The 27274-nt window shown below is 43.4% G+C and overlaps 1 protein-coding gene across 2 annotated transcripts in view; it reads right to left on the bottom strand.

The window, feature by feature from the left end:
• Nucleotides 1–26371, bottom strand: part of atp6v1h (ATPase H+ transporting V1 subunit H) — a 145541-nt gene extending 119170 nt beyond the window's left edge. The window contains exons 1-4 of one of the 2 annotated variants that reach the window (XM_070875768.1): nt 26316–26371; nt 18767–18905; nt 4348–4447; nt 2377–2466 (exon numbers count right to left, since the gene is read on the bottom strand). In XM_070875768.1, coding sequence (XP_070731869.1) covers nt 2377–2466; nt 4348–4447; nt 18767–18870 — 294 coding nt within the window. In that variant the 5' untranslated portion in view covers nt 18871–18905; nt 26316–26371. Of the gene's footprint in view, nt 1–2376; nt 2467–4347; nt 4448–18766; nt 18906–25781; nt 26294–26315 lie in introns of those variants that run through there. The other variant, XM_070875777.1, reaches the window with a different exon arrangement.
• Between the last annotated feature and the right edge of the window lie 903 nt (nt 26372–27274).

Here is a 27274-nt window from a genome sequence, read left to right as displayed (position 1 = left end):
TAAATCAACCTATAAAATCAATCAGGGGAGGGCGGGAGTCGGGTCAGTGTTGGGGTCAGGTCCGGGGGGGCGGCGGGGAAGCGGGAGTCGAGTCGGGTCGGGAGGAAGCAGGAGCAGTGCGTGGGAGGCAGCCTTATGCACGCAGCCCCAGTGAGGCCATTCGGCCAGGGGCTGCATGCTTCGGGCCCCTCCCACACAGTTTTGGGCGCTGTGCAGAAGTCCCGGCACTGTTTTCAGCGCAGGGACCTAGCTCCGCCCCCAACTGCTCGTGCTGCGCCGCGCCTGACTCAAGAGGACCAGCAGGGAACCGGAGAATCTAAGTTTTTTTTTTTAGGCGCACTTTGTGGCGCGAAAAACAGGCATCCAGGTCGGGGCTGCGCCGTTCTAGGCGCGGCCCGAAACTTGGGCCCAATGTCTCAATCAAGGGTCACCCATTTAAAACAAACTAGGAAGAAGAATTTCTTCAGAGGGTTGTGAATTTTTGGAATTCTCCATCCCAGAAAGCTGGGCCATAAATATATTTAAGGTGGAGATACAGATTTTTGAAGGACGAGAGAGTCACGTGTTATGGGGAAGAGGACCAGAAAGTGGAGTTGAGGCCAAGACCAGATCAGCCATGATCTTATTGAATGGCAGAGCAGGCTCGAGGGGCCAGATAGTCTACTCCTGCTCCAATTTCTAATGTTCTTATATCTCCTTAACCAACCACATTGAAGAATTGTTAATGGGCAGTGCAGAGTCTGAACCAGGCAATGTCAGTTAGAATATTTAATTCCATGTCAAATTAGTTGCAAAAAATAAAATTTGCTGTCCAAATTGCCCTGCTACTCCAGAAGCTGCGCTCCACCGGTATCTCACGGAGAGACTTGGCATTGAAATACATGGAAACGGCATGTCATTGCATGATTATATACCCACTAAACTTGCCAGAAAAAGTTAGGGCTTGTCCATTCCAGTGTAAGTGCATTTTTAATGGCATGATAAATCTTAATTGTCAAACAAATCTCTGGTACTTAAAACATATTTTTACAAGTATGGGGTCTCAGTCCTTCAGATTTTAATTGTTGGAATCTGAATTTTTTTTTTAAAGTCGGTTTCCTTTATCTCTCACTCTTAATCCCGTCGTTCTTTTCTCTTAGAAGGTAAGAGGTTCCATCCCTGATCTATAATGAACTCAAGCAGGAACAGAGGTGCTAAAATTGGCCTCAGGGTTGCTCGGCCAGAAAGTACATTAAAAAGTGGCAGTCTTCCCATTCTCAATTGTACCGTGCTCTGTTCAAACAACACCTTCAGTACTGCAACCAGTTGTGATCAGACACAAGCAAAATATTCAAGCCCTAATTTATGCAAGAAACACAAGACTGTTCCCTAGCTTCAGAGGAAAGACTGGAGGAACAGACATTTTTCCAGCCTTGAAAAGAGGCAAGGGGCAGGTGATCTTAGAGGTTAAAAAAAAAAAGTTAACAGTAAAGGTCACTCTGGAAGACACGAGAGCAAGCAAATTTTGAAACTAGTGAAAGACAAATATCAAAACGTTCAGTAGAAAAAAAATGGATTAACATATAACATACTTCTAGGTATGATAGTGAAAGTAAAGGCTATGGAATAATTGAATTCTGTGATGTGTGCTTACAGAATGGATAGATGAGCTGAGATAGACCAAATAGTTTTCCTTAGCCTTATGTAACTTGTGATTGATAACCAGCGATCCTTGCTAGAAAAGTGAACATGTGTTGACCTAAGGACAGGATCAGCTACGATGCACTGTACAATGGAATAACTTGGCAACCTACTCAGATCACACATGAACTTTGCACTTTGCTAAAGAGTTACCAATCGAATGGAATTATAAGTCAGTACCTAAGTAAATTAAGCAGAAGGAGGGAGAAAATTGAAAGAGGCAAGTTGAAATGGTTGAACTTTTGAGCTTGAACAGAAATTGTATTAAATCTGTGGAAAATACTCAATTTTTTGAAAAACCTTGAATAAATGTTAAAATTAGTTTGCTCCAAGGAGATTTGGGCAAAAAATATTTCAATATAATAAAACTTGGACTACAATCAGAGGTAACATTTCATTTTCAGTGTCCTTGCTCAGAGCTTCATGTACTGGGAACAGATCAGGAATTCAGACACCTGCCCTGGATTTACCATTAAAATTTCACTCTTGACTTACAAAACTCTGTGCCTGTATCCCTTTGTTTTAACAAATGCTTAGTAAATGCTAAATACCTATTCACATTACATTGTCATTCTTCACAACAAGCATTGCAATACTGTCAAATTCATAACATTAGCATCCCATGGAAACAAACATGTAATGCTCAAAATAAATGCTATGTTACATAATGAAAATGTCCTGCAATATTAAACATACCTGTAGCATGTCATCAATCATTGTCAGAATGTACTGCACAGTTTGCTCCTTGGAAATGTGGGCCATTAAATTCAGAAAGGTTCTGGCACACTTTTAAAAAAAAAACAGACTTTAAGCATTTATTTATAACCATTATATATAACATTTCAAAAAGTTGTGGAAGTGGCACATTTATTTATAAATCTTTGAAAATATACAATACACACATGACAGCATGCTTGTACCCAAAACATTGATTACATACGGTTATTGGGACTAAATCACAAACCAAATCAGTTCTTCAGTTTATGAACTTAGGATTTCTGCCCAATATTGGGATCCACAGTAGGAACAGCTATTTCTTGCAGTAAATAAAAGGATTACAAATAAAAATTTGGAACTCCGAAATGCCTTACTTTTTCCATTAGCAGACAGAATGCATATTAATACTTTGAAATCTACAAAAGGTAGAGATAAAACAGGAACATGCATGGGCTGGAAATTCATCAAAAACCACCTCCACTGGTTTGCTAGCCAAAAACCACCAAGACTCCGCTATGAATTCTCAATGGAAAATTCATGAAAAGAAATGGGGACAAGTCCACCTGGCCTGGGAGGGGGGGGGGGGGGAGGAGAAGAAACAGCGTTGCATGAGGATTCGTGGCGGAAACTGCGATCTTCGTCAACTTTAGTCCGAGGCTGCGAGTTGGGCCGGGGGTGGGGGGGGGGGGGAACAAAAAATATTACACCAAAAATATTATAATATTTTATATTAAAAAAAATTTTAAATCGCAAAACATTCACAAGACCTTTTTCTTGCGAACCGCCACAAGAGAAGTTAAAAATAAACTTTAAAAAACTTACCTTTTTTGCAGGGTTTCATACCCATCATCGTTCCAAGGGCGTCTCCAACAGGTTTATCCTTGGTGGTTTTTTCCCCTCCATGGGTCATCACAGTGACCAAACTCAGGCGGAAGCGGTTTTGGGAGTGCTGCACACCGGCGGTCCGCTCCCCAGCAGTATTTCAAAACCGCCGGCGAAAGACTTCAATTAATTTCCCACTACACCATTTTCTACCCAAAACGAAGCAATACCGCCAAAAAACACAGCAAAAGGCTGATGAATTTCCAGCCCATGGTATTTGTATAGACTACCTTTGCAGTGTGTGAAAGATGCCAAGAAGGTTATCCAAGGTGCCATAGTGCAAGTTGTCTTTTACAATTTTACTTTCAACTGTACAGCACATGAAATAAAGTGGATCTAATTTACATTAAAAAATGATTTTTAATACTAGCTTAACTGCTGCATATTCAAACCAAGAATAGCTGCCTTTAATTATGTTCGGTATATTTTAAATGGGAGATTTTTTTTTAATGAACCATTCTTGTATCAGCTGAGTGTTACCACAGCTATCAGAAAACAGTAATCTCCATCTCTATGCCCAAGCATTATACATTTTGAATTACATAAACAAATAATTACCCTTTCCAGATCAACTCAACCAAGACATTTCTGCAACATGCAAAAATCATACTTTAAATGCACTCCAGATAAGCCTTTAGAAATAGTCTGGTAAATATATTAGCCTTGCATTTGGTAACACCAACAACTTAATTTCTTTGCCCCCAAAATGAGGGGACAAAAATGTAATGTAATCATGGACTGTTGAGAATAAAGAAATACTAGATCCAGGATAGGAGTTCAAGAGGACGGAGAAGTTAAGAATGTGTTTCTTTTTGATAAAGGGAGCACTGGTTATGGTTTTGCAGGACAGAGAAAATCAGGGGAGAAAAGAATGCTTATATGGAAAATGGAAAGTTCACTGTAGCACAGCAGAATGTTCTTTGCTAACTTTAACTCATGCCGTAATTGATCTGTCAGCATTGTTAAAACATAAAATATTCCACTCACCAACATGGACATCATTCACCTCGATAAGTACAAGCATTAGATTTTAAAAAAAAGAAAATACACATTGATTTCAGATTTTACCTGGTGCCCTTCATTATCCAGTATCCGCTGTTTATCTTCTGAACGGGCAGCTTCAAATTTTTTAATGAAATCACAATCTTCACCTGAAATCATCTGACCTCTAAGAAAAGAACACAAGTGTCAGCAGATATTGTGTTGCAAAATGTTACAAAAGGATAAGCAGAGCGCTTGCCTTTTTTTTTAAGTAATAGTTAAATTTGTGCAAAGCATCTTTTACATTTACTTCAATGTTGTAAAATTGAAATGTAAATAGGCTAATGCAAATCAAAGGCAATGACTTCACTACAGATAGTATAGGGGGATGGTTACGATTGTCTGCCCTCATCATATCCGCATTAGCCCTTCAAAAATTGTACAAATACTGCAGGCTTGCGATTTCTTGTGGTTTGCCTAGAAAACTTAGTAATCGTTCTATGCCCCAACGAAATGATTGCAGTGGAACCCTGTTCCTAGACGTTGACCATTTCCTTACTCAACAACAACTTTTATTTATTATAGCAGCTTTAACATAACGTAACAACAAATCCCAAAGCACTTTACAGGAGTGCTATAAAACAAAGTTTGACACCGAGCCACAAAATGAGAAATTAGGCCAGATGACCAAAGGTTTGCTGAAAGAGGTAGGTTTTAGAGTGGCTTAAAGGAGGAAAGGTAGAGAGGGAGAGAGATTTGAGAGAATTCCAGAGCTTCAGGCTTAGGCAGCTGAAAGCACAGCCACCAATGGTTATTAAAATCAGGGGTGCTCAAGAGGAACAAAGATATCTTGGGGGTTGGGGGGGGGGGTTGTGGGACTGGAGGAGATTAGAGATAGGGAGGGACAAATCCATTGGTAGGACAGACACACCAACATCAGTGTTCTCGCTCAGGCCAACATCCCCAGCATCAAAACATTGACCATGTTTTATCAGCTCCTTGGGCGCATCACATTGTCCACATGCCCGACATGAGACTCCAAAAGCAAGCGCTCAACGTGGAGCTTCGACACACTAAGCGAGCCCCAGGTGGGCAGAGGAAACACTTCAAGGAAACCCTCAAAGGCTCCTTGACGAAGTGCAACATTCCCACCGACTCCTGGGAATCCCTGACCCACGACCACCCAAAATGGAGGAAGACATCCAGGAGGGCGGCGAGCACCTCAAGTCCCATCGCCAAGAACAAAACCAAAAATAATCAACCCAGGCTGGCTCCCCCACCACCCTTTCCTTCTGCTCCACCCGTGACAGAAACTGTAGGTTCCACACTGAACTCCTCAGTCATCTGAGAACTCAGAGTGGAAACAGGTAATCCTCAACTTCAAAGGACTGCCTATGATGAGGGAGGGACGGACGAGGTCCTGGAGAGATTTGAAAATAAGGAGAATTTTAAAATAAACGAGGCGTTGCTTAACCAGGAGCCAATGTAGTTCAGCGAGTACAGGGGGAATGGGTGAACTGGCCTTGGTGCGAGTTATGACATGGGCAGCTGAGCTTTGGATGACCTCAAGTTTATGTCGGGTATAACATGGGAGGTCAGCCAGGAGTGCGATGGAATGGTCAAGTCGAAGTAACAAGCATGGGTGAAGTTGAGGCAGGTGTAGAGACAGACGACGTAACGGAGGTGGAAACCAGCGGTTTTATTTTAATTATGGCACAGATGTGGTCGGAAGCTTCATTTCAGGGTCAAATATAGCACCAAAGTTGCAAACTGTCTGTTCAGCCTCAGACATGTTAGGGAGAAGGATGGAATCAGTGACTAGGGAACAGAGTTTGTGACAGGGAATGAAGATAATGGCTTCGGTCTTCCCAATTTTAATTGGAGGAAATTTCTGCTCATCCAGTACTGTATGTCGGACAAGCAGTCTGACAAATGAGAGACAGCGGAGGGATCGAGAGAAGTGGAGGAGAGAGAGCCTGGTATTGTCAGCGTACAAGTGGAAACTGATGCTATGTTTTCAGACGATGTCGCCGAAGGGCAGCATGTAGATGAGAAATAGGAGGGGGCCAATGTTAAATCTTGGGGAACATCAGAGGGAACAATGTGGGAGCAGGAAAAGAAGCAATTGTAAATGATTCGCTACGATATTTATAACGGATAACCTTAAAAAGGTAATAATTATTACCCGAGCCACGTGCAGATTGGCATAGGGACAAACAAAAATTAAATGTATGGCTCAAAAATTGGTGTGGGGTTTCGACTCATGGGACACTGGTACCAGTACTGGGGAGAGGGAGCTGTCCCATTGGAACGGGCTATACTTAAAATAGGGCTCGGATAACTAGGGCTGTAGATAGGCTTTAAACTAAAAGGTGAGGGGGGGGGGGGGGGGCAGGCGAGGGGGAAATAGAAATTTAAGAAAAGTCAAGGAAATGGAGTAGTGTAGTAACTTCGGTAAAGGCAAGCAGAGTGTGGTACGAAAGGACAAAGTGTTTAATGGTAAAAGTGCATCAGCAAAGGTGAAAGCAGGGAATAGTGAGAAAAAAAAAAGTTAAAATTAAAGGCTCTTTATCTGAATGCATGAAGCATTCATAACTAGACAGACAAATTGATTGCACAAGTAGAGATAAATGGGTTTGATTGAACAGCCATTAGATTTGTGGTTGCAAGGTGAAAAAGGTTGGGAACTGAATATTCCAGGGTACTTGACATTTCAAAAAGACAAGACAGAATGGAAAAGGGATTTGCCCTGATAAAGGAGGACATAAGGACAGCAGTAAGAGATAATCGTGTCTCGGAAGATCAAGAAGCAGAATCAGTATGGGTGGAGATGATAAAAAATAAAAGGGGAAGAACACTAGCTTACATACTGCCCACACAGTAGCTATACTGTTGGACAGTGTATTAAAATCAACATGAGCCTGTAACAAAGATAATGCAATAATTGTGGGGGACTTAAATCTTCATAGACTGGGCAAATCAAATTGGCAATGCATTTGAGATAGTTTCCTAGAACAATACGTCATGGAACCAACCAGGGAACAGGCTATTTTAGATCTTGTATTGTGTAATAAGACTGGGTTAATTATTAATCTCATTGTAAAAAGATCCTCTGGGGAAGAATGATCATATGAAGAATTCCACAATGGGTTTGAAAGTGAAACACTCAAGTCCACAACGAGTGTCTTAAACTTAAATAAAGCCAATTACACAAATGAGGGGCAAGTTGGCTAAGGTAAATTGGGAAATTAAATTAAAAAGGGTATGACAGTCGATAAGTAGTCACAAACATTTAAAGAAATATTCCAAACTAAGGCGAACGATGACTTGAATTCTAGGGTCTTAAAAGAAGTGGCTGAAGAGAGTGGAAGCATTGGTTGTAATCTACCAAATTCCCTGGATTCTGGGGAGGTCCCAGCAGATTGGAAAACTGCAAATGTAACACCCCTTTTTTAAAAAAATGAAGGCAAACAGAAAGCAAGAAACTATAGACCAGTCAGTCTAACATCCATCATTGTGAAAACGCTGGAGTCCATTATTAAAGAAGCAGTAGCGGGACATTTGGAAAAGCATAATTCAATCAAGCAGAGTCAACATGGAATTATGAAGGGGAAATCATGTTTGACAAATTTGCTGGAGTTCTTTGAGGATGTAATGAGCAGGCTGGATAAGGGGGAACCAGTGGATGTGGTGTATTTGGATTTACAGAAGGCATTTGATAAGGTGCCACATAAAAAGGTTACTGCACAAGATAAAAGCTTACGGGGTTGGAGGTAATATATTAGCATGGATGGAGGATTGGCTAACGAACAGAAAACAGAGAGTCGGGATAAATGGATCATTTGTCAGTTGGCAAACAGTAACTAGTGGGATGCCGCAGGGATCGGTGTTAGGGCCTCAACTATTTACAATCTATATTCATAGGCTCAATTTTCCCCAAGCCCATTTTCTGACATATTGCCAGAGTTACACCCGTTTTACTTGGCCAGAAATAATTTGCCAAAGTTTCCCCAATGCATAATTCGAATTTGGCACCGCACAGCGTGTCCAGTTGCCTGGGGGAGTGGAGCCTGCTGTCTGCGCCGAAAAATGATGCCGCACCTTCTGCGTGGAGAAAAAAAGTGTTACGTTTTGATATTGTTACAATGGACGCACATGCAGCTCTGATTCAAAATTGCCGATTGCTAAAGAGCCAGTTGTGAGATAGAGAAGGAATGCTGAGAGAGAGCATGGGGGGGGGGGGGGGGGAAAAAAAGGAAAAAAAAAAAATTTAATTAAAAAAAATCACAACTGCAGCAATACAAGACAGGAAGAAGTTGAGGCCCTAGTTACGGTGATTGAGAACAGATGGCAGGAGCTGGACACCCAAAGAAGAAACACTGGCACCAAGTTGCAGAAGATTACTGCACAGTGGTGACCACCACAAAATCTGGAAGCCAGTGTAAAAAAAAGTGGCAGGACCGTGGTCAAGTAGTTAGTGCAAGTAGTATTTTTTATTCAATGCAATTGCAATTGTAATTGTGACCATCTGTATGTCCCACCCAGCAAAGAGACACCCTCTTAAAAAGTTAGGTTATCATTGCAGAGGAAGGAGGTACATAAAAAAAGGGAAAGAACGCAAACAGGAGTAGCCCTGGCAAATCTGCACCCACTGACATCCTTGGACGAGGGTCGCTGCTTTCATGGGTCGTGCCTGGAAAAAAAAAAAAACACTGTACTGCACAAGCTGGGCCCACACTCAAGGGAGAGCAAGTCCTGCAAATTCATCGTGGTCCTTCAAATCAGCCTGCTGCCTGGCCTGCGCGGTGAGAGCCTACTCAGGCCACCCACCTTGCCCCCTTCTCTGCTGCTAACCATGACTGTTGTGTTATATTTTGCAGAACTTGGCCAACCCAGATAATGCAGAAGATTCAAACGTGGATGAGCCCAAAGAGGAGATCATTTAATCCAACCCTCCAGACCAAGAACATGGGGGTGAGGGGGAGGGGATGGGCTGGATGAAGCTCCCACTGTTGTACTGACTTTGGAGGTGCCAGCCCCTTCAGTGACTAGTGGTTTGAGTGCATTTGGGACTTTCCATGGTTTCACACCTTCTAAGGTTGTGGGTCCCAGTAGTGGGGCGCAGCGAGGCACACCCGTGAGGAGGAGAGGAAGGAGACCTCGACCACGCTCTCCTGAAGTGCAGAATTGAACATGTGGTTCAGATGATGTCATTGAGTGCAGAGAGCACTGACCTTACCCGATCACTCCTGGACACCATCAGGGGTGAGTGATGAGGCAAGCAAGACTGTCGGGAGAAGTAACACCAATGACATGAAAAATAGAAATGATATCCAGGACCATCAGTCAGGGAATAGTGGCCATGAGGGAATGTCAGAGGTCGTGCAAACCAAGTCACTCACTGACCATGAGGGAGGGAATGTTGTAGGTAGTTCAGTTTTGCTCAACATGAGGGAGGAATGTTGCAGGTCGTTGAGACACTGTCAGGACGCATGAGGAATGGCAAGTTGGAGTTAGCTGCTGCAATAAGGGAACACACCCAGACAGAGTGCCAATCGACAGAATCAACTGACTGTCACTCCCACTCCAATCCCCACACCAGCCTCTGAGGAGCTCAAAGCCAGGCCATCCAACTTGCCTTCTGATGTGATGCTTCTTTCTCTTTTTCCCCCCCCACCCCCCCCCTCCTCCTCCTCCCCCCAGAGATGTTAGAAAGAATAAGCTTAGTACAAAGCCCAGAAATACTGCGCCACTGCCTGCGGGCAGGGGTGGAGGAGTGTCCAAGACCAAGCACAATAAGGTGGAGGAGGGATGGGTGCAGCCTTTCTTTGCTGTTATAACTGTTCTCAAATTAAAAGTTTTTTCTAAGTTCTAAATTTTCAAGTTTGTGATCTTAAAAAGTGATCTTAAAGTAATGTTTGATACAAGAAAAATGTTATTAAAGTACATTGTTAAACTTTTGAATAAAATATATTTTACATTAAAACTGAATCATGTTCAATTAACAACAGCTCCAAACAGTAAACACGGTCCATGTGGAATAGTCGTCGCTGAGCCCTCAGGCATCAGTAAAGCGTTCACGGATGAGCTGGTGAAAGGCTTGAGCAATCGTTAAAGGGGTAGGATTGCCCACCCTCCTCGGCCTTCATGCTCCGGCCTCAGGCACTTGCATGGCTTCCTCATCCTAGTCATCCTCCTCATCATCTGCATCTTCCACATCAGCCACTCTCGCCTCAGGTGGGTCTTCCACTACCAGGTGTTGCTAACTCATGCTGGCTAAGTTATGCAGCATGTAGCACACAACAGTGAACTGACCGACAATCTCCGGGGAGTACAGCAAGTAGCCTCCGGAATGGTTCAGGCATCATAAATGCTGTTTCAAGATGCCAATGGTACTGTGTTATGATGCTGCGTGTTGCAATGTGCAACATGTATTCACGGTCAGCTGCCGTCCAAGTTACTCGTAGAGGCGTCATGAGCCAGGTGGCGAGGCCATACTCCTCGTCTCCCAGCAGCCAGCTCTGCTCTTCTGGCTGTTGCTGCTGAAACATGGCAGACATAACGCTGTCACATAGGATGAACACATCATGGGTGCTCCCAGGGTATCCTGCATTGACTGACATATGATATGATGCCTGTCATCACATGAGCTGTGCATTAATGGAGTGGAAGCGTTTTCTGTTCCTGTATATCTCGCTCACTACCGGCACAGACATGAGGGAACTATGACAAAAAAAAAAAACTGGCCTAGAAAAATCATAACTCAGTCAATTACACCGGTACAGATCACAGGGGCAAACTTGGGGGGAAAAAAAAGGCAGAAAAAACAGCACGTCAAAAAAAAACAGTACAAGTGACCGGGGAAAATTAAGGCCAATGACAGATGAAGGCACCGAGTGTAATGTAGCCAAATTTGCTGATGATACAAAGATGGGTGGGAGAGCAAATTGTGAGGACACAAGAAATCTGCAAAGGGATATAAAACAGGCCAAGTGAGTGGGCAAAAATTTAGCAGATGGAGTATAACGTGGGAAAATGGGAGGTTAATGTACAGGGTATTGATGAGGCCACACCTAGAATACTGCATATAGTTTTGGTCTCCGTATTTAAAAGGGGAAAGAGATACTTGCATTGGAGACTGTTCAGAGAAGGTTCACTAGGTTGATTCCGGAGATGAGGGGTTGACTTAAGATAGGTTGAGCCACTACTCACTGGAATTCAGAAGAATGAGGTGCGATCTTATTGAAACATAAGGGGGCTCGACAAGGTGGATGCAGAGAGGATATTTCCACTCGGGAAATTAAAACTAGGGGGCATAGTCTCAGAATAAGGGGCTGTCCATTTAAAACTGAAATGAAGAGGAATTTATTTTCTCAGTGTTGTAAATCTGTGGAATTCTCTGCCCCAGAGAGCTGTGGAGGCTGTGTCATTAATTATATTTAAGACAGAGACAGACAAATTTGAGCAATAAGGCAATAAAGGTTTTATGGGGAGTGGGCAGGGGGCAGGGAAGTGGAGCTGAGTCCATGATCAGATTAGCGATATTAAATAGTGGAGCAGGCTCAAGGGGCCAAATGGCTTACTCCTATTTCTGCATGAAGAAATTCCTCCTCATCTCAGTCTTAAATAGCTGACCTTTTATCCTGAGACACTGCCCCCAATTCTGGACTCCCCAGCCAGGGGAAACAACCCCTCAGCATTTAACTTGTCAATCCCCTTCAGAATCTTACATGTTTCAATTAGATCACCTTTCATTGGGCTCAAAATTGGCCAGGAGTTGCTCCATTTTTTTGGGAGCAACTTGATTTTTCTGGAGTATCTTAAAAATTCCCATTTTGCACCAGTGTAAGTGAGCTAGGATTTTTTAACGTTTTTTTTTTCCAAAAAAGGCATTACCAACCACCTATGCCCATTTTGGCCACTTTGGACAGCTAATAGTTACTCCAAACTAACTTAGGCCACCATATGTGGCCACTTGTGGCTGCACAGAAAATTCTTGGAGAGTTAAGAAATCAGTGCAGGTAGGTACATCAGAGGGCAGCAGAACTTAATGACTTGACTAAAGAATGTGAATAGGATCAAACAGCTATACAGGACATCATGTGACAAACTTCACAAAGTTAATGTACTATACAACAGAAGCATTCATGGAAGCTTAAACTACAAAAATAAAGATAGTTGAATTAAATTGCCCTAATCTCGCAACTAAAGATAATTAAGTGATTCAGCAAGACGACCCTACAGAAAACCCCAATGGACTTCAGCCCTTACCGTGTGCAGAGAGATTTTTGCCCCACTACTATAATTCTGCAAAAAGTCCTAAATGGAGAGGATATGACAGTTTCTGGGTGAAAGCACCAAATCATTACTTGCCACAACAAATCTTAGCAAACATTAACATAATGAGCAGCAAACAGCAATGCTATTCAAACAAAGCCCAAGAGATAAAATGCTGAACTGGAGCTTTCAAGCTAGCTTCAAAGTGGAGAGCTGTATCGTGTTTAAATCGCATTTTAAAATAACCAAACACGAGCTAACTGCTTCCTGTATTTTGCAATTATGGAGTTATGTACTTAATTATAAATGTACTGCAACATGCCATTGCAGCCACACGATCTTGATGTCCGGTCCGAATGAGGCATTTTCTCCTGCAGCAGGCCAGCCTGTGCGGTAGGTCACTCGGCCTGGGATAGGGGCAGGACGCATCGGGTCCCACGTTGCAGCACGCAGAGGCTGGGGCAGGAGCTACTGCGCATGTGCGCACACTCCAATGCGCATGTGGAGAGCTGTCAGCATTGTTTCTGGTGCAGGGCCCTAGCTCCGCCCCCCCAAAATCGACAGGCCACACCATGCCAAGCCCCGGGAGGCAACACAGCAGCCAGAATCGGAAGACATTTTTTCGGCACCCTTTTCACCCTACAAAAGTGGAGCAACTCCAGTGAGTGTGGCAAAAATCTGCAGGGGCCAATTTTGAGCCCATTGTTCAAAACTCCAGATAGTATAAGCCCAATCTACTCAATCTCTCCTCAGGAGGAGGGAATCCTCTCATCCCAGCAATCAATCTAGTGACCCTTTGTTGCAACACCTCCAAGGCGAGTATGTCCTTCCTCAGATAAGGAGACCAAAATTGTGCACAGTACTCCAGATGTAGGGTCACCAAAGCCCTGTACAATTAAGACTTCCTCACCTCTTTTACTCCAACCCATTGCTATAAAGACCAAAAGGCTATTTGGCTTCCTAATGGCTTGCTGTACCTGCATGCTAACTTTGTGTTTCTTGTACGAGGACACACAAATCTCTCTGAACACCAACATTTAACAGTTTCAAACCAGTTTTAAAAATATTCTGTTTTTCTTCCCTTCCTACAAAGTGAAGCAGCTCACATTTCCCCACATTATACTACACCTGCCACCTGATTGCCCAATCACTTAACCTGTCTATATCCCTTTGCAGGCTTTTTTTGTCCTTCTCAGCTTCCTTTCCCATCTAGCTTTCTATCATCTACAAACTTGGATACATTGCACTCGATCCCTTCACCTACATCATAATAGGATTTGTAAATAGCTGAGGTCTCAGCACTAATCCTTGCAAGACCCCACTAGTTAGACTGCCAACCTGAAAATGACCAGTTTATCCCTTCAGTCTGTTAACCAATCCTCCATCCATGCTAATATATTACCCCCAACTCCATGAGCCCTTATCTTGCATAGTAACCTTTTATGTAGCACATCAAAAGCCTTTTGGAAATCCAAATCTACTACATCCACTGGCTCCCCATTATCTACCCTGCTAGTTGCATCCTGAAAAAAATTCTAAAATTTGTTATACGATTTCCCTGTGATAAATCAATGTTGACTCCGCCTAATCATATTATGATTTTCCAAGTGCCCTGTTACCACTTCCTTAATAATGGATTCAAGCATTTTCCTTGATGTCAGGCTAACTGACCGATAGTTCCCCGTTTTCTCTCCCTCCTTTCTTAAACAGCGGTATTACATTTGATCACAAACTACCTTTGCAGACACTCACCTCGGTGCATATGTCACAAGAGACATCATTGGAATGAATGAAATCCAGAAGTCACGACACTGTCACTATACACTTCATACCCAATAAACCTATTAACAATCCGTGACCACACGAATGCCCCATCTATGGCGGGAGGGGCGGGGGGGGGGGGGGGATAAGGTCATGCACTTGCGCTGGTATAGGGGACTTCAGCTGGGGAGCCAGCACTTGCGCTGGGGTCAGGGACTTTGGCGGCTTTTGTTGGGTTGTTCGAGATCCATCCTCATTGGCTTCTGAAGTCAGAATGGATCAAATAACAATTTGTAAAGTCAGTCAGAACTTAGGCTGGGCAGTTCCATTTACACATTCCTGAGAAACTTCAGGGTGTGGTTTATCCTCCAAGGGGACCAATCAGCAATAGGTCATGTGACAATGTAAAGCCAACCAGAGAAATGGCTGCCATTTTATTAGTACAGATAGATGCATCCTTAAATAAAATGTGTTGGTAGTTAGTTGTGATGAGTTATAGGCCATCATGTTCTTCTGGAACTTGATTGCATTGGGAGTCACAGGGGAATTTCCAAGAGTTTTTTCTGATTCGGCTATAGTATTTTTTCTGCCTCTCCCAGGAGATTGTGTAGCTAAGGGGTGGGTGAATGGTGTGTACATGTGGTTTCACAGTTGTCTGGATGGCTTTAGTGGCGAGGGGGGGCCTCCATGGGACTTACTGTCTTTTTTCACTCTCTTTTTGTATGTTTGCATGCATTGACTGCTTCCTCTTCTATCTCAATTCAGCATCACTGAAATCTTTGGCATCTCTATATACAATTTCTATGATTTTTCAATGCCAGCATCCTATCCTCCATCCTCCATTAACACCAACTTGCTGCCCTTTGCTTGTCCCATACCTGCCATCCTCCCTAACCTACATTGGGTCCTAGTACTCCAATCTGAGAATCATCATCATCTTCAAATCTCTCCATGGCCTTAACACACTGCCTCTGCAACCTCCTCTAGCCTTATATCCTTCCTGCACTCTTTGGTGTGGAGTGTGGCCTTTTTTTGGACTCTGCTCCTCCTCTTTCCCTCCTCCTCCTCCTTCCCCACCACCATGTGTGACAAAGCCTTTAGCTGCCTCAGCCATACTCTCAAATTCCTTTCCTAAACCACTTGGCCACAACTTTCTTCACATTTAAAACCTTCTCAAACTCCAGTTTTTTGACCAGGTTTTCAGCCACATCTCTGGCTCAGCATCTTATCCTTAGGAGCAGTGATTGATTATTCATCTAGAGGTGGGAGATCAGTTGAATAAACATCAAGGATGCAATGGAGGTTAGAGTATTAAACCCCCAAGGAGGTAGCTGCAGGAAAAGGTTCTGGACAGCCATAAGTACTACAATGAGTGTGGCAAAAAGTGCCCAGGAAGGCAGTTTTTTTTCCTTGCTGTAGGAGGGATTCAAGCAGAGTGTGGCTACTTGTGCGAAGCTAAGCTAAGTAGAGAAAAGGGAGGGAAGGAAGAGAGAAAAAAAAAAAGACAATATTTTCTCAATTCAGTTTTCAAAATACTTCTGTGAAAAAAAACTTCCTTTTTGGACACACCAGGGAGACATTTTATACTGATTAGATGTGACATATTAGCAATGACTGCATATCTTCTAGAATCCACCTGCCATTGTAAAAGCTGGTGTTGACACCCATCATTTACAAACTGGATTGTGCCAGAGTTCACAAATTAGTTATAAACAGGCCATTTGTGGAGTGAGTGCACACAGTGGAATCAACTACGCCAAGTCTTGTGCACTTATTTGGTACACAAAATAATTCATCTTGTTTTAAAGAACTGAAGAATAATAATACTTTCCCTCCCTCTCTCCCTTCCCCCACCCCCCCCACAGAACTGTACCATGGGATAAAATGAAAAAAACATCCATCTACTTTTGCCTCCTGGTAAACCACAAATGAGAAGCTTCCAAGACCTTTGCTGGTGAACAAAAGGGAGGGGGGTTATTACAATGGAGGAAAAAAATGAAATGCCCGTAGTGGTTAAATGGTTGCATGTGTCAAAAGTAAAAAAAAAAATGCAAAATACTTTAGGTTGGATCACCAAAATAACTTTGGAAAGAATACTTCAAGCAAATATAAAAACACTTAAGCTGGAAACTGACCGGCACTGCGAGTTCGACTCGAGGCAGGTCCGCTGTCAAAATGGCCGTGATTGACAGTGGGGCGGAAGTCAGCTTTGAACCCACCTCCTTGTGAATTTTTCAAGTGCCGGCTCGGTCAGACCCAGCACTAAGCGACATGTAGGCAATTGTGCTAGTTAAGAAGCTGCATAAAGTTCATCAGCATTTTACCAGGTCCAAATGATTTTTCCAAGTTTTTTTTTTAAAAAAAACAAGGTCCCCGTCCCTTGGGGATCATGTCAGGCAAGTGTGTCAGGTTCTCAACAACGCTGGATTGGTTTGAATATTTGACAGCTGCAAAAGTGGTTTAAAAGCTACAATTTCACAGCTGTTCAGTTTCCAATCCTAGAAGCTGGAACCTTCAGGATTTGGAATACATTTTTCAGCTTTACGGGGGTTTGAAGTGTTTGCAGTGAACTCGCTATCCAGTGTCACCTCCTTGAAGCAACCTCTTTCACCAATGACAAATTGTTTCTGTCATCAACTTCAGCTGCATCTATTCCAGCAGCATCAATGCCCTTGAAAAAAAATTTCACTGTGGTCCTCAGAATCCCACCATGATCAACCCCAACACCATCACTAGGCACACCAACAACACATTTCTCCACAATCACCTGATACTGCATTGCTTTTTTTTTTCTCTTCGGGATGTGGGTGTTGCTAGCAAGGCCAGCTTTTATTGCCCATCCTTAATTACTCGAGAAGGTGATGGTAAGTCGCCTTCTTGAACCGCTGCAGTCCTTGTGGTGTAGGTACTCCCAGTGCCGTTATGGAGGGAGTTCCAGGATTTTGGTCCAGTGACGATGAAGGAACGGCGATATATTTGCAAGTCAAGATGGCGTGCAACCTTGAGGGGAAATTGCTGGTGATGATGCTCCCATGCGTCTGATGTCCTTGTCCTTGCTCAGGCCACAGGACATCAGCACCCAACCACATTGCTGTCCGGGCCGCCACAGATGGCCTCACCCATGGCCAGATTTACTTAACTTGATGTTGTACAATCCTGGCTGCCACATGTGCCAGGTTGGCACCACCTCACACCAACACTATAAAGCACCCCTACAATGCCCAAGCCATTCCTGTCACAAACCACCATTGGGGGGTGTACCGTTATGTCTCACCAATCATTGCAACTCACTAAGCCACTTCCAAAAAGGTACACACGGATCTTCTGTTGAAAATAAAGATTTCAATGCTTGACAATATATCAAGAAACTTTACATGAACATTGGCAATGACACCCAAGTGCCTACCCTTGTGTGCTGTTAGTATGATTGGACAAAGTGTGTGAGGTGTGGCTAGTAGCGAGATGCGGGTGGGGGGGGGGGGGGGGGGGGGGGGGGGAGGAGGAGAGAAAGAGAAATAGGGATGGGCGAAGGTGCAAGCTAAGTCAGTGAGTAAGGAAGTGCAGGAATAGGGTAGGGATGACAGAGTGATGGGAATGTGATGGTGGGACAGCAGGATGAGTGGAGTGTGGCTTTGCAGTAACGATTAGTGATCCACAGATCATTGAAAGATTTGTTCCACTGCAGCCAGGTCCTCCCACTGACATCCCTGCTTGCGTCCTCCTGTATAACAAGGCTGCATTGCTGTCCTGGGGAGGTCACTTCTGCACATTGGAAGGGATGTGAACCTCCCTGCATGTTGTGACCCTCTCCATAAGCATCTGGAGGGAGTCATGGGAGAGCCTGGGTGCAGCCGTGCACCTTTGTGCAGCAGCTCAATGCTGTGGAACACTGACAGCACGGTCAAAATTAATATGGGCATGGTCCCTTTAAGGAAACTGGCTGATGTGTCATCCAGTGACATAATCAGACCCACTTCCTTTTAATTGGCCGGGAACCTCAAAGGACGCGCTTAACAAGCCCAGTCACGTAAAATCACTTGGACAGAATGGGTTGCAACCAGGAGCGATGTGCCAGCTCGCATCCAAAGTCACCAGTCTCGCTCCCGACCCAATATGAAAAATCGTGGCCTTAAATCTTTGCAATGTCCAATGCGAAAAGGAGTGGACATGAATGAATAGCTGTGTCCTCAAAAGTTTCTTTCCTCGTAGAATTTTACTGAACCCCTTCTCCGAAGTGCCTGCATATTTATATTTAATATAATTTGTACTTTTATTACAAGTCTAACGTCAAAATTCTCACGGGTGTGGGTAGAGCCAAGCAGGACTAGACAGAAGACAAAAAAGTCAAATGCATAGGTTTTAAAGGAGGCAGGGAGAGATGGGGAATGATACAACAGGAGATTCTGCCACCTTTTGGTGGACATTGCTGGGATCAATAGAATTAAATTAGTTAGTTAGTTATACTCACTGAAGGTAAGACTGCCAGTTGACCTTATTTGCTCGAACTTCAGCAGCCTTTGCCGCAATAATATTAGTAGGAACAGCAGCATCCACAGCACCTCTGATGTCCATCTTGCACAAAGCTATTTACTGAATACCTAAATAGTCTAAAAGACAAAACACAGTTTCACTAAAAGGAAGTATTTAACAATTTCACGAAAAGAGCAATTTGATTCTCCAGATTACCATCCAGCAGAGCAACAAGTTGCCAATTGTGCTGGTCGCTGTCCTCCCAGGACTGCATCCTACTCCATCTCATTACATGGATGTGCACTGCAAGAGGGAAAACTTAAAATATCCTGGTCAACATGTATGAAAACTTTCTATAAATCCATAGGCTGGAAAATAGAATCCCTTACACTGGAGGAGGATGGGTAAGACAGCTCATACTTTAATTCAAATTCACAGCAAAAGGCAAGCAGCAGTGACAGGACTGTAGAGGCCAAAGAAAACTTAAAACATTATTAAATAATTTTAATTTGAAGACCACAGATAGCAACCAGAAGAGGCATAAGACATTGAGATGTCCTATTTGATGTAGTTCAGTATGCTACAATAATTGATTCAAAGTAATTTTATTAAACATTCCAAATCACTTAGGACTTCAGAAAAATAACCCGCAACTGCACTAGTAAGTGATACACCCACTAATGACAATTCTACCCGCTAACAAAGTACAAATATTATTAACCCAATATTTAATTAGCACTCATCGTTCCAACATGTACTGGAATCAGCTTGCAAAATAATATGTTGCATCTTTCATTTAAAAAAAACATTCCCAATTAATTTTGAAATCCACGGCTCTGCCCAGTGAGGGTTCAAAGCTGCACTGTCAATTGTCTAATACGTACCAGTGACTATCCTTCCTCTAGTGTCAGCAAGTGGGGTCTCTTGGAGGTCAAGTTGGCTCCAAAATAATACTTCTGGTGATGGAGGATTAGAACAGTGTCAACTATCCATGGCAGACTTAGTAATCCACTAAGCCCAGGTAGGCCTCGAATACTACAGGGCATTGTTGATTAACTAGACAACAATTAACGGGACCGACAGGGGTCGACCTAGCACTGAAAACCAAGATTCTTCCTACTCCACTTCATATAATCCTGCACTCCAATAGCTTAACAGGAAAGGTGGTCATTGGTGGAAGCTCACTTGTTCTCCATGTTCCATTATTGGAGTTTAGACAGATGTTAGCTAAACAATCTATTTTACCAATTACTTTATTTCTCTAAATCAAATTGACAAATTATGACTGCTAAATCTGCAGTGGTGGAAAAATTGGAAAAAATTCTGAAAGACAGGATAAATCTGCATTTGGATAGGCAAGGATTAATTAGGGACAGTCGACACAGATTTGTTAAAGGAAGATTGTGTTTGACTAACCTGATTTAATTTTTTTGGAGGAGGTAACCAAGAGGGCCGATGAGGGTAGTGGGTACGATAAAGAATATATGGACTTTAGCAAGGCTTTTGATAAGGTCCTGCATGGTAAACTGGTCATGAAGGTTAAAGCCCATGGGATCCAGGGCAAAGTAGCAAGTTGGATCCAAAATTGGCTCGGAGGTAGGAAGCAAAGGGTAAACATAGAAACATAGAAATTAGGTACAGGAGTAGGCCATTCGGCTCTTCGAGCCTGCACCGCCATTCAATAAGATCATGGCTAATCATTCAACCTCAGTACCCCTTTCCTGCTTTCTCTCCATACCCCTTGATCCCTTTATCTAACTCCCTTTTGAATATATCTAACGAACTGACCTCAACAACTTTTTGCGATAGAGAATTCCGCAGGTTAACCACTCTGAGTGAAGAAGTTTCTCCTCATCTCGGTCCTAAATGGCTTACCTCTTATTCTTAGACTGTGACCCCTGATTCTGGAACTTGCCAGCAACAGGAACATTCTTCCTGCCTCTAACCTGTCCAATCCCATCAGAATTTTATATGTTTCTAGGAGATCCCCTCATTCTTCTAAATTCCAGTGGATACAAGCCCAGTTGATCCAGTCTCTCCTCATGGCAGTCCTGCCATCTCAGGAATCAGTCTGGTGAACCTTCACTGCACTCCCTCAATAGTAAGAACGTCCTTCCTCAGATTAGGAGACCAAAACTGAAGACAATATTCTAGATGTGGCCTCACCAAGGCTCTGTACAACTGCAGCAAGACCTCCCTGCTCCTATACTCAAATCACCTAGCTATGAAGGCCAACATGCCATTTGCCTTCTTCACTGCCTGCTGTACTTGCATGCCAACCTTCAATGACTGATGTACCATGACACCCAGGTCTTGTTGCACCTCCCCTTTTCCTAATCTGTCACCATTCAGATAATATTCTGTCTTCCTGTTTTTGCCACCAAAGTGGATAACCTCACATTTAACCACATTATACTGTATCTGCCATGCATTTGCCCACTCACCTGACCTAATGATTGATGGATGTTTGTGACTGGAAGGATGTTTCCAGTGGGGTTCCACAGGACTTAGTACTGGGACCCTTTCTTTTTGTGGTATACATCAACAATTTAGATTTGAATATAGGGAGTATGATTAAGAAGTTTGCAGACAACACTAAAATTGGCTGTGTGGTTAATAAGAGGAAAATCATGGGCTGCAAGAGGATATCAATCTACTGGTCAGGTGACCAGAGCAGTGGCAAATGGAATTTAATTCAGAGAAGTGTGAGGGTTAATAAGGAAAGGGTATACACATTAAGTGGTAGGCCACTTAATAGTGTAGATGAACAAAGGGAACTCAGAATGCTTGCCCACAGAACGCAAAGTAGCAGGCAGGTGGATAAGGCAGCATACAGAATGCTTGCCTTTATTGGCCGAGGCACAGAATACAAGAGCAGGGAGGTTATGCTTAAATTGTATAATACTTTGGTTAGGCATGCAGTTCTAGTCGCCGTATTATAGGAAGGATGTGATTGCACCCTCTAGTGCAGAGGAGATTTACTAGGATGCTGCTGGGAATGGAGAATCTTAGTTATGAGGACAGATTGGATAATTTGGGTTTGTTCTCATTGGAACAGAGAAGGTTGAGAAGAGATCTCTGAGGTGTACAAAATATTGAGGGGCCTGGACATAGTAAGGGTCCATTGCAATTGGGTCCACTGCCAACTATTACGAGGGGGCATAGTTTTAAGGTGGTTGGTGGAAGGTTTAGAGGGGATTTGAGGGGGTGGGGGCTTCTTTACACAGAGGGTTGTGGGGATTTGGAACTCGCTGCCTGGAAGAGTGGTGGATGCAGAAACACTCACCACTTTTAAGAGATGGTTGGATGGGCACTTGAAGTGCTGGAACCTGCAGGGTTACAGATCTAGAGCTGGTAATTGGGATTAGACTGGATGACCTTTTGTTGGACGGCACAGATATAATGGTAAGTACTGCAGGGAATAGAATACAGCCAGGGTGATCTCCTGGATTAGTTTTGATCGGAGGAGAATTTTCCCAGATTTTTCTCCCTAAATTGGCCTGGGTTTTTTTAATCTGGTTTTTGCCTCTCCCGGGAGGTCACATGGCTCCGGTTGGAGTGAAGTGTAGATGTTTTCAGTATAAGGGGTGTCACAGTTGACAGTCATTTTCCAACATTCCATTGATTCTGGATCTGTTCCTATCGAGTGGAGGGTAGCCAATGTAACCCCACTTTTTAAAAAAAGGAGGGAGAGAGAAAACAGGGAATTATAGACCGGTCAGCCTGACCTCAGTAGTGGGTAAAATGATGGAATCAATTATTAAGGATGTCACAGCAGTGCATTTGGAAAGAGGTGACATGATAGGTCCAAGTCAGCATGGATTTGTGAAAGGGAAACCATGTTTGACAAATCTTCTGGAATTTTTTGAGGATATTTCCAGTAGAGTGGACAAGGGACAACCAGTTGATGTGGTATATTTGGACTTTCAGAAGGCTTTCGACAAGGTCCCACACAAGAGATTAAAGTGCAAAGTTAAAGCACACGGGATTGGGGGTAGCGTGCTGACATGGATTGAGAACTGGTTGTCAGATAGGAAGCAAAGAGTAGGAGTAAATGGGTACTTTTCAGAATGGCAGGCAGTGACTAGTGGGATACCGCAAGGTTCTGTGCTGGGGCCCCAGCTGTTTACACTGTACATTAATGATTTAGACCAAGGGATTAAATGTAGTATCTCCAAATTTGCAAATGACACTAAGTTGGGTGGCAGTGTGAGCTGCAAGGAGGATGCTATGAGGCTGCAGTGACTTGGATAGGTTAGGTGAGTGGGCAAATGCATGGCAGATGAAGTATAATGTGGATAAATGTGAGGTTATCCACTTTGGTGGTAAAAACAGAGAGACAGACTATTATCTGAATGGTGACAGATTAGGAAAAGGGGAGGTGCAACGAGACCTGGGTGTCATGGTACATCAGTCATTGAAGACTGGCATGCAGGTACAGCAGGCGGTTAAGAAAGCAAATGGCATGTTGGCCTTCATAGAGAGAGGGGCAGGGATGTGTTGCTACAGTTGTACAGGGCCTTGGTGAGGCCACACCTGGAGTATTGTGCACAGTTTTGGTCTCCTAACTTGAGGAAGGACATTCTTGCTATTGAGGGAGTGCAGCAAAGGTTCACCAGACTGATTCCCAGGGTGGCAGGACTGACCCATCAAGAAAGACTGGATCAACTGAGAATGAGAAAGGACCTCAGAAACGTTTAAAATTCTGATGGGTTCAGACAGGTTAGATGCAGGAAGAATGTCCCCAATGCTGGGGAAGTCCAGAACCAGGGGTCACAGTCTAAGGATAAGGGGTAAGCCATTTAGGACCGAGATGAGGAGAAACTTCTTCACCCAGAGAGTGGTGAACCTGTGGAATTCTCTACCTCAAAGTTGTTGAGGCCAATTCACTAAATATATTCAAAAAGGAGTTAGATGAAGTCCTTACTACTAGGGGGATCAAGGGGTATGGCAAGAAAGTAGGAATGGGGTACTGAAGTTGCATGTTCAGCTATGAACGCATTGAATGGCAGTGCAGGCTAAAAGGGCCGAATGGCCTACTCCTGCACCTATTTTCTATGTTTCTATGAGGCAGACTGGTTGCTCTTAGGTTTATATGTAACCTTTAGGGCTGCGCGGCTCTTTTCGACCCATCGTGTCCACGCTGGCCAACAATGGCCTCCTCCTGCGCTGTAAATTTCTATGTGCATGCTTTTATATCTTCCAAAACTGAAGGTACAACTTATCCACAGTTTTAATTTTGCCATTAAACCACATATTGGGTGTGATTTCTGCACCTCTAATTTATACACTGGTTTTTAAACACGAACATTTCAAATTAGGAAAAACATTTTCTACTCAAATTTGTTCACACTTAGTCCTATTTACAGATAACAATATTACACAAAGTATAATTTATGCTAGTGTAGATTACTGTCAACTATACTGTAACCATAATAGTACATAGTCATAAGGAGCCATTTTAATAATGCTTTACAAAAGGGTGTTTTTTTTTTTAAATCTGCCAAACTTCACCAATACTATGCTCAACTTCTGCAAAATGTTTAAATTTAAATTTCAAATTAGAAAGAGGTTAATTGAATGGAATACCAGCACATAAAAGTATCTATTTTGGATCTCAGAAATTACAAGAGCTTTGTCCAACAGAAACAGCATTTACAAATACATTTAAATTGAAATAAAATTTACTATTGGGGAAGAAAAGTCAATCTCAACTTTTACTGAGGCCCCTTCCAAGTAATGCCACTAGATTTTCAGTAATGTTAAGCAGGTGAATCTTTCATATGCCAATTTTAACTATAAAGGCATCCAGCAGTACAATTATAGATTTAAAGGCTTTCAACGCTAGTGAAAAGAACTGGTGGCATTGTCAGAAAAACAAATTAGGAGTATCACACAAATATGTGCTAAACATAAAATGAAGTTTTTCCCCAATAGCATATTGGTATCGAATATAAAAAAGGAAATTATGTTGAATTTGTGCAAGACACTGGTGAGGTCAGTGTTGCCCAGCAGAAATCACTGAATGGCCACAGGTATGGCTACAGCAACACCATTTTAGTAGAAAATGCCCTACACACAATATGGGTAAATGTTCTTCACAATGTGCATATTTACTTATCAGGGTGCTTTGGGATAAAGTCTACACAGTTGGCAGGTATTTCATGAAGCTGTGTATTGCTAAATTGGTTCTACCAAAGCAGATTCTATACACTGAACACTACTGTCCTTGACTATTCAGTACAAAACTTTCCAGTCTTTCTTTCATCAAAGTTTGGAATTCTGGCATGCATTTATAAAGCACAAGTCTTAATGTAGCTTCTACATTTTTGTCCAGCAAGTGGTACTTTGATTTCTGGGAATGTTGATTCGTACAAGACGTGTCTGACCCACCGCTGCTCTCCATCTAGAACATGGTTGGATGCTGCTTGCCCTTTGCCATGACATGCCCTATTGGAGCTGCTCATTATTGGTTGGGCTTGCTTTCTTCTTTTGGCCTGGTTATTTTGATTCGTCAAGCTGACCATGACGACAGCTCCCTTTGCCATACAATCTTGCTGGTGTTTCCATAATGCCAAAATCTTTTATTCGTCAATATAGACACTATTTTAGCAGATAACCAATAATAAATCAGTAACCAAGGAAGTAACACATACACACAATTAACAAACACTGCTTTTCATCTCACCATTTTATAAACAAATGCACAAAAAAGGTTAAAGAACACAAGCATACACTGTGCCAATCAGAGTCTCGAAATCACAGGCCCAATTAACAGTGCCTATTTATCAAAAATGCAATTGATCACATCTGAATTCACAATAAGCCACATGTGGCTAGTGCATTGGACAACACTGGGCTAGGCCACAGTTGAAATACTGTGTAATTCTGAGCACCCGCATTACAAGGATATCAGAGCTCTGAAAAGGGTACTTGGAATGATATATTATAGTTGTGAAGGCAGGCTGAAAATGGCCAATTAAAATTTTACCCGATCCTACAGTTGAAATTACCTTGTTGGCGGATGGCAGGAAATCCCGGAGCGGTCCTGGTGTGTGTGTCACTGGGATAATTCCCCGTGCAGGATGCAATCAACCTTCCTTCAGAGAATTAAAAAAAAAACACACTGGTGACCTTCAGGGACGGCTCCGCGCCCCCACCTGGGTGTCAGAAATCGGGCAGCATTGTTGTCAAAACACCGCCAGACATTTCAGATCAACAGACGGCGGGTTTGAGCAGGTTGAGAGGAGCGAGGACTCGGGAGAGGGGGGGGCGGGGGGCCAGCAGGCACCGGGCCAGACTGGTGCGGACAGCGGGGGGCCGCTCGCCGCCGCCGTATGGTTAATGAGAAGTGGAGAGAGAAGCACACAGTCTGACGGGGGCAGTCCGACAGCCGGGCCCAGTCGCAACGAGAGCGGGCAGCGGCAACGTCCTCAATATTCTACCTCCCGCTCCCTGGGTCAGCCCGGAGCTCGAGCTCCCGGCTTCAGCATCCGCGAGGCTGCTCCAATTTTAAAAACAAACCGACTCAGAGACACGAAGCTCACCTGAGAACAAACGCAGCCGCCTCACTGTGGAAAGTACGCTGTCACGTGACCGCTCATCTGACACTGCAGCTCTTAAAGGGGCAGGCTCAGCGTCAACCCAGATTGCTTCCGTGCTGGCCAGACTCCAGCCCATTCATTGGAACATAGGAACAGGAGTCGGCCCTTGAGGCCCTCGAGCCTGTTCCACCATTCAATAAGATCATGGCTGATCTGCGACCTAACTACACATACCCACATTTGCCCCTTATCTCTTACTATCTTTAGTGAACAAAAATGTATCGATCTCCGATTTAAAATTAGCAATTGATCGAGCATCAATTGTCATTGATAGAAGAGAGTTCCAAACTTAGAAACATAGAAATCAACAGCGCAGAAGGACGGCATTTTGGCCCATCGTGTCCCGCCGGCCGACAAAGAGCCACAGGCCCTCGGTCGGCAGCCCTGACCTATGAACAGTGGCGGAAAGGTAAAAGCGTACCCAGCCCAACCAGTCCGCCCCACACAACTGCGACACCCCTTGCACCGAAACATTCTACACTCCACCCCAACCGGAGCTATCTGATCTCCTGGGAGAGGCAAAAACCAGATAAAAACCTAGGCCAATTGGAGAAAAAAAATCTGGGAAAATTCCTCTCTGACCCATCCAGGCGATCAAAACTAATCCAAGAGATTGTCATGTATGTAACCTTCATGTAACTGTAACCTTCATGTAACAACACTGTACACTGTATACACCTAAGAAAAGCACACCTTGACCACAGGGGGTGAACTTGTGGGAGACACTCCTCACCTGGTCATCCAGGTATATAAAGGGAGGTCCCACGCAGGGTCAGTCTCCTTGGTCCTGTGAATAAAGGTACAGGTCACAGAGTGACCTTGTCTCCAGTTTGTGCCTCGTGTTGATTTGCAGTAGAGTGTAAGGACTTAACATTTGGCAACGAGGATGGGATGATTGAAAA

The sequence above is a fragment of the Pristiophorus japonicus genome, chromosome 1, assembly GCF_044704955.1.
Source record: "Pristiophorus japonicus isolate sPriJap1 chromosome 1, sPriJap1.hap1, whole genome shotgun sequence".
In the NCBI taxonomy this organism is placed as follows: domain Eukaryota; kingdom Metazoa; phylum Chordata; class Chondrichthyes; family Pristiophoridae; genus Pristiophorus; species Pristiophorus japonicus.
This window is presented reverse-complemented; position numbering and strand designations above follow the sequence as displayed.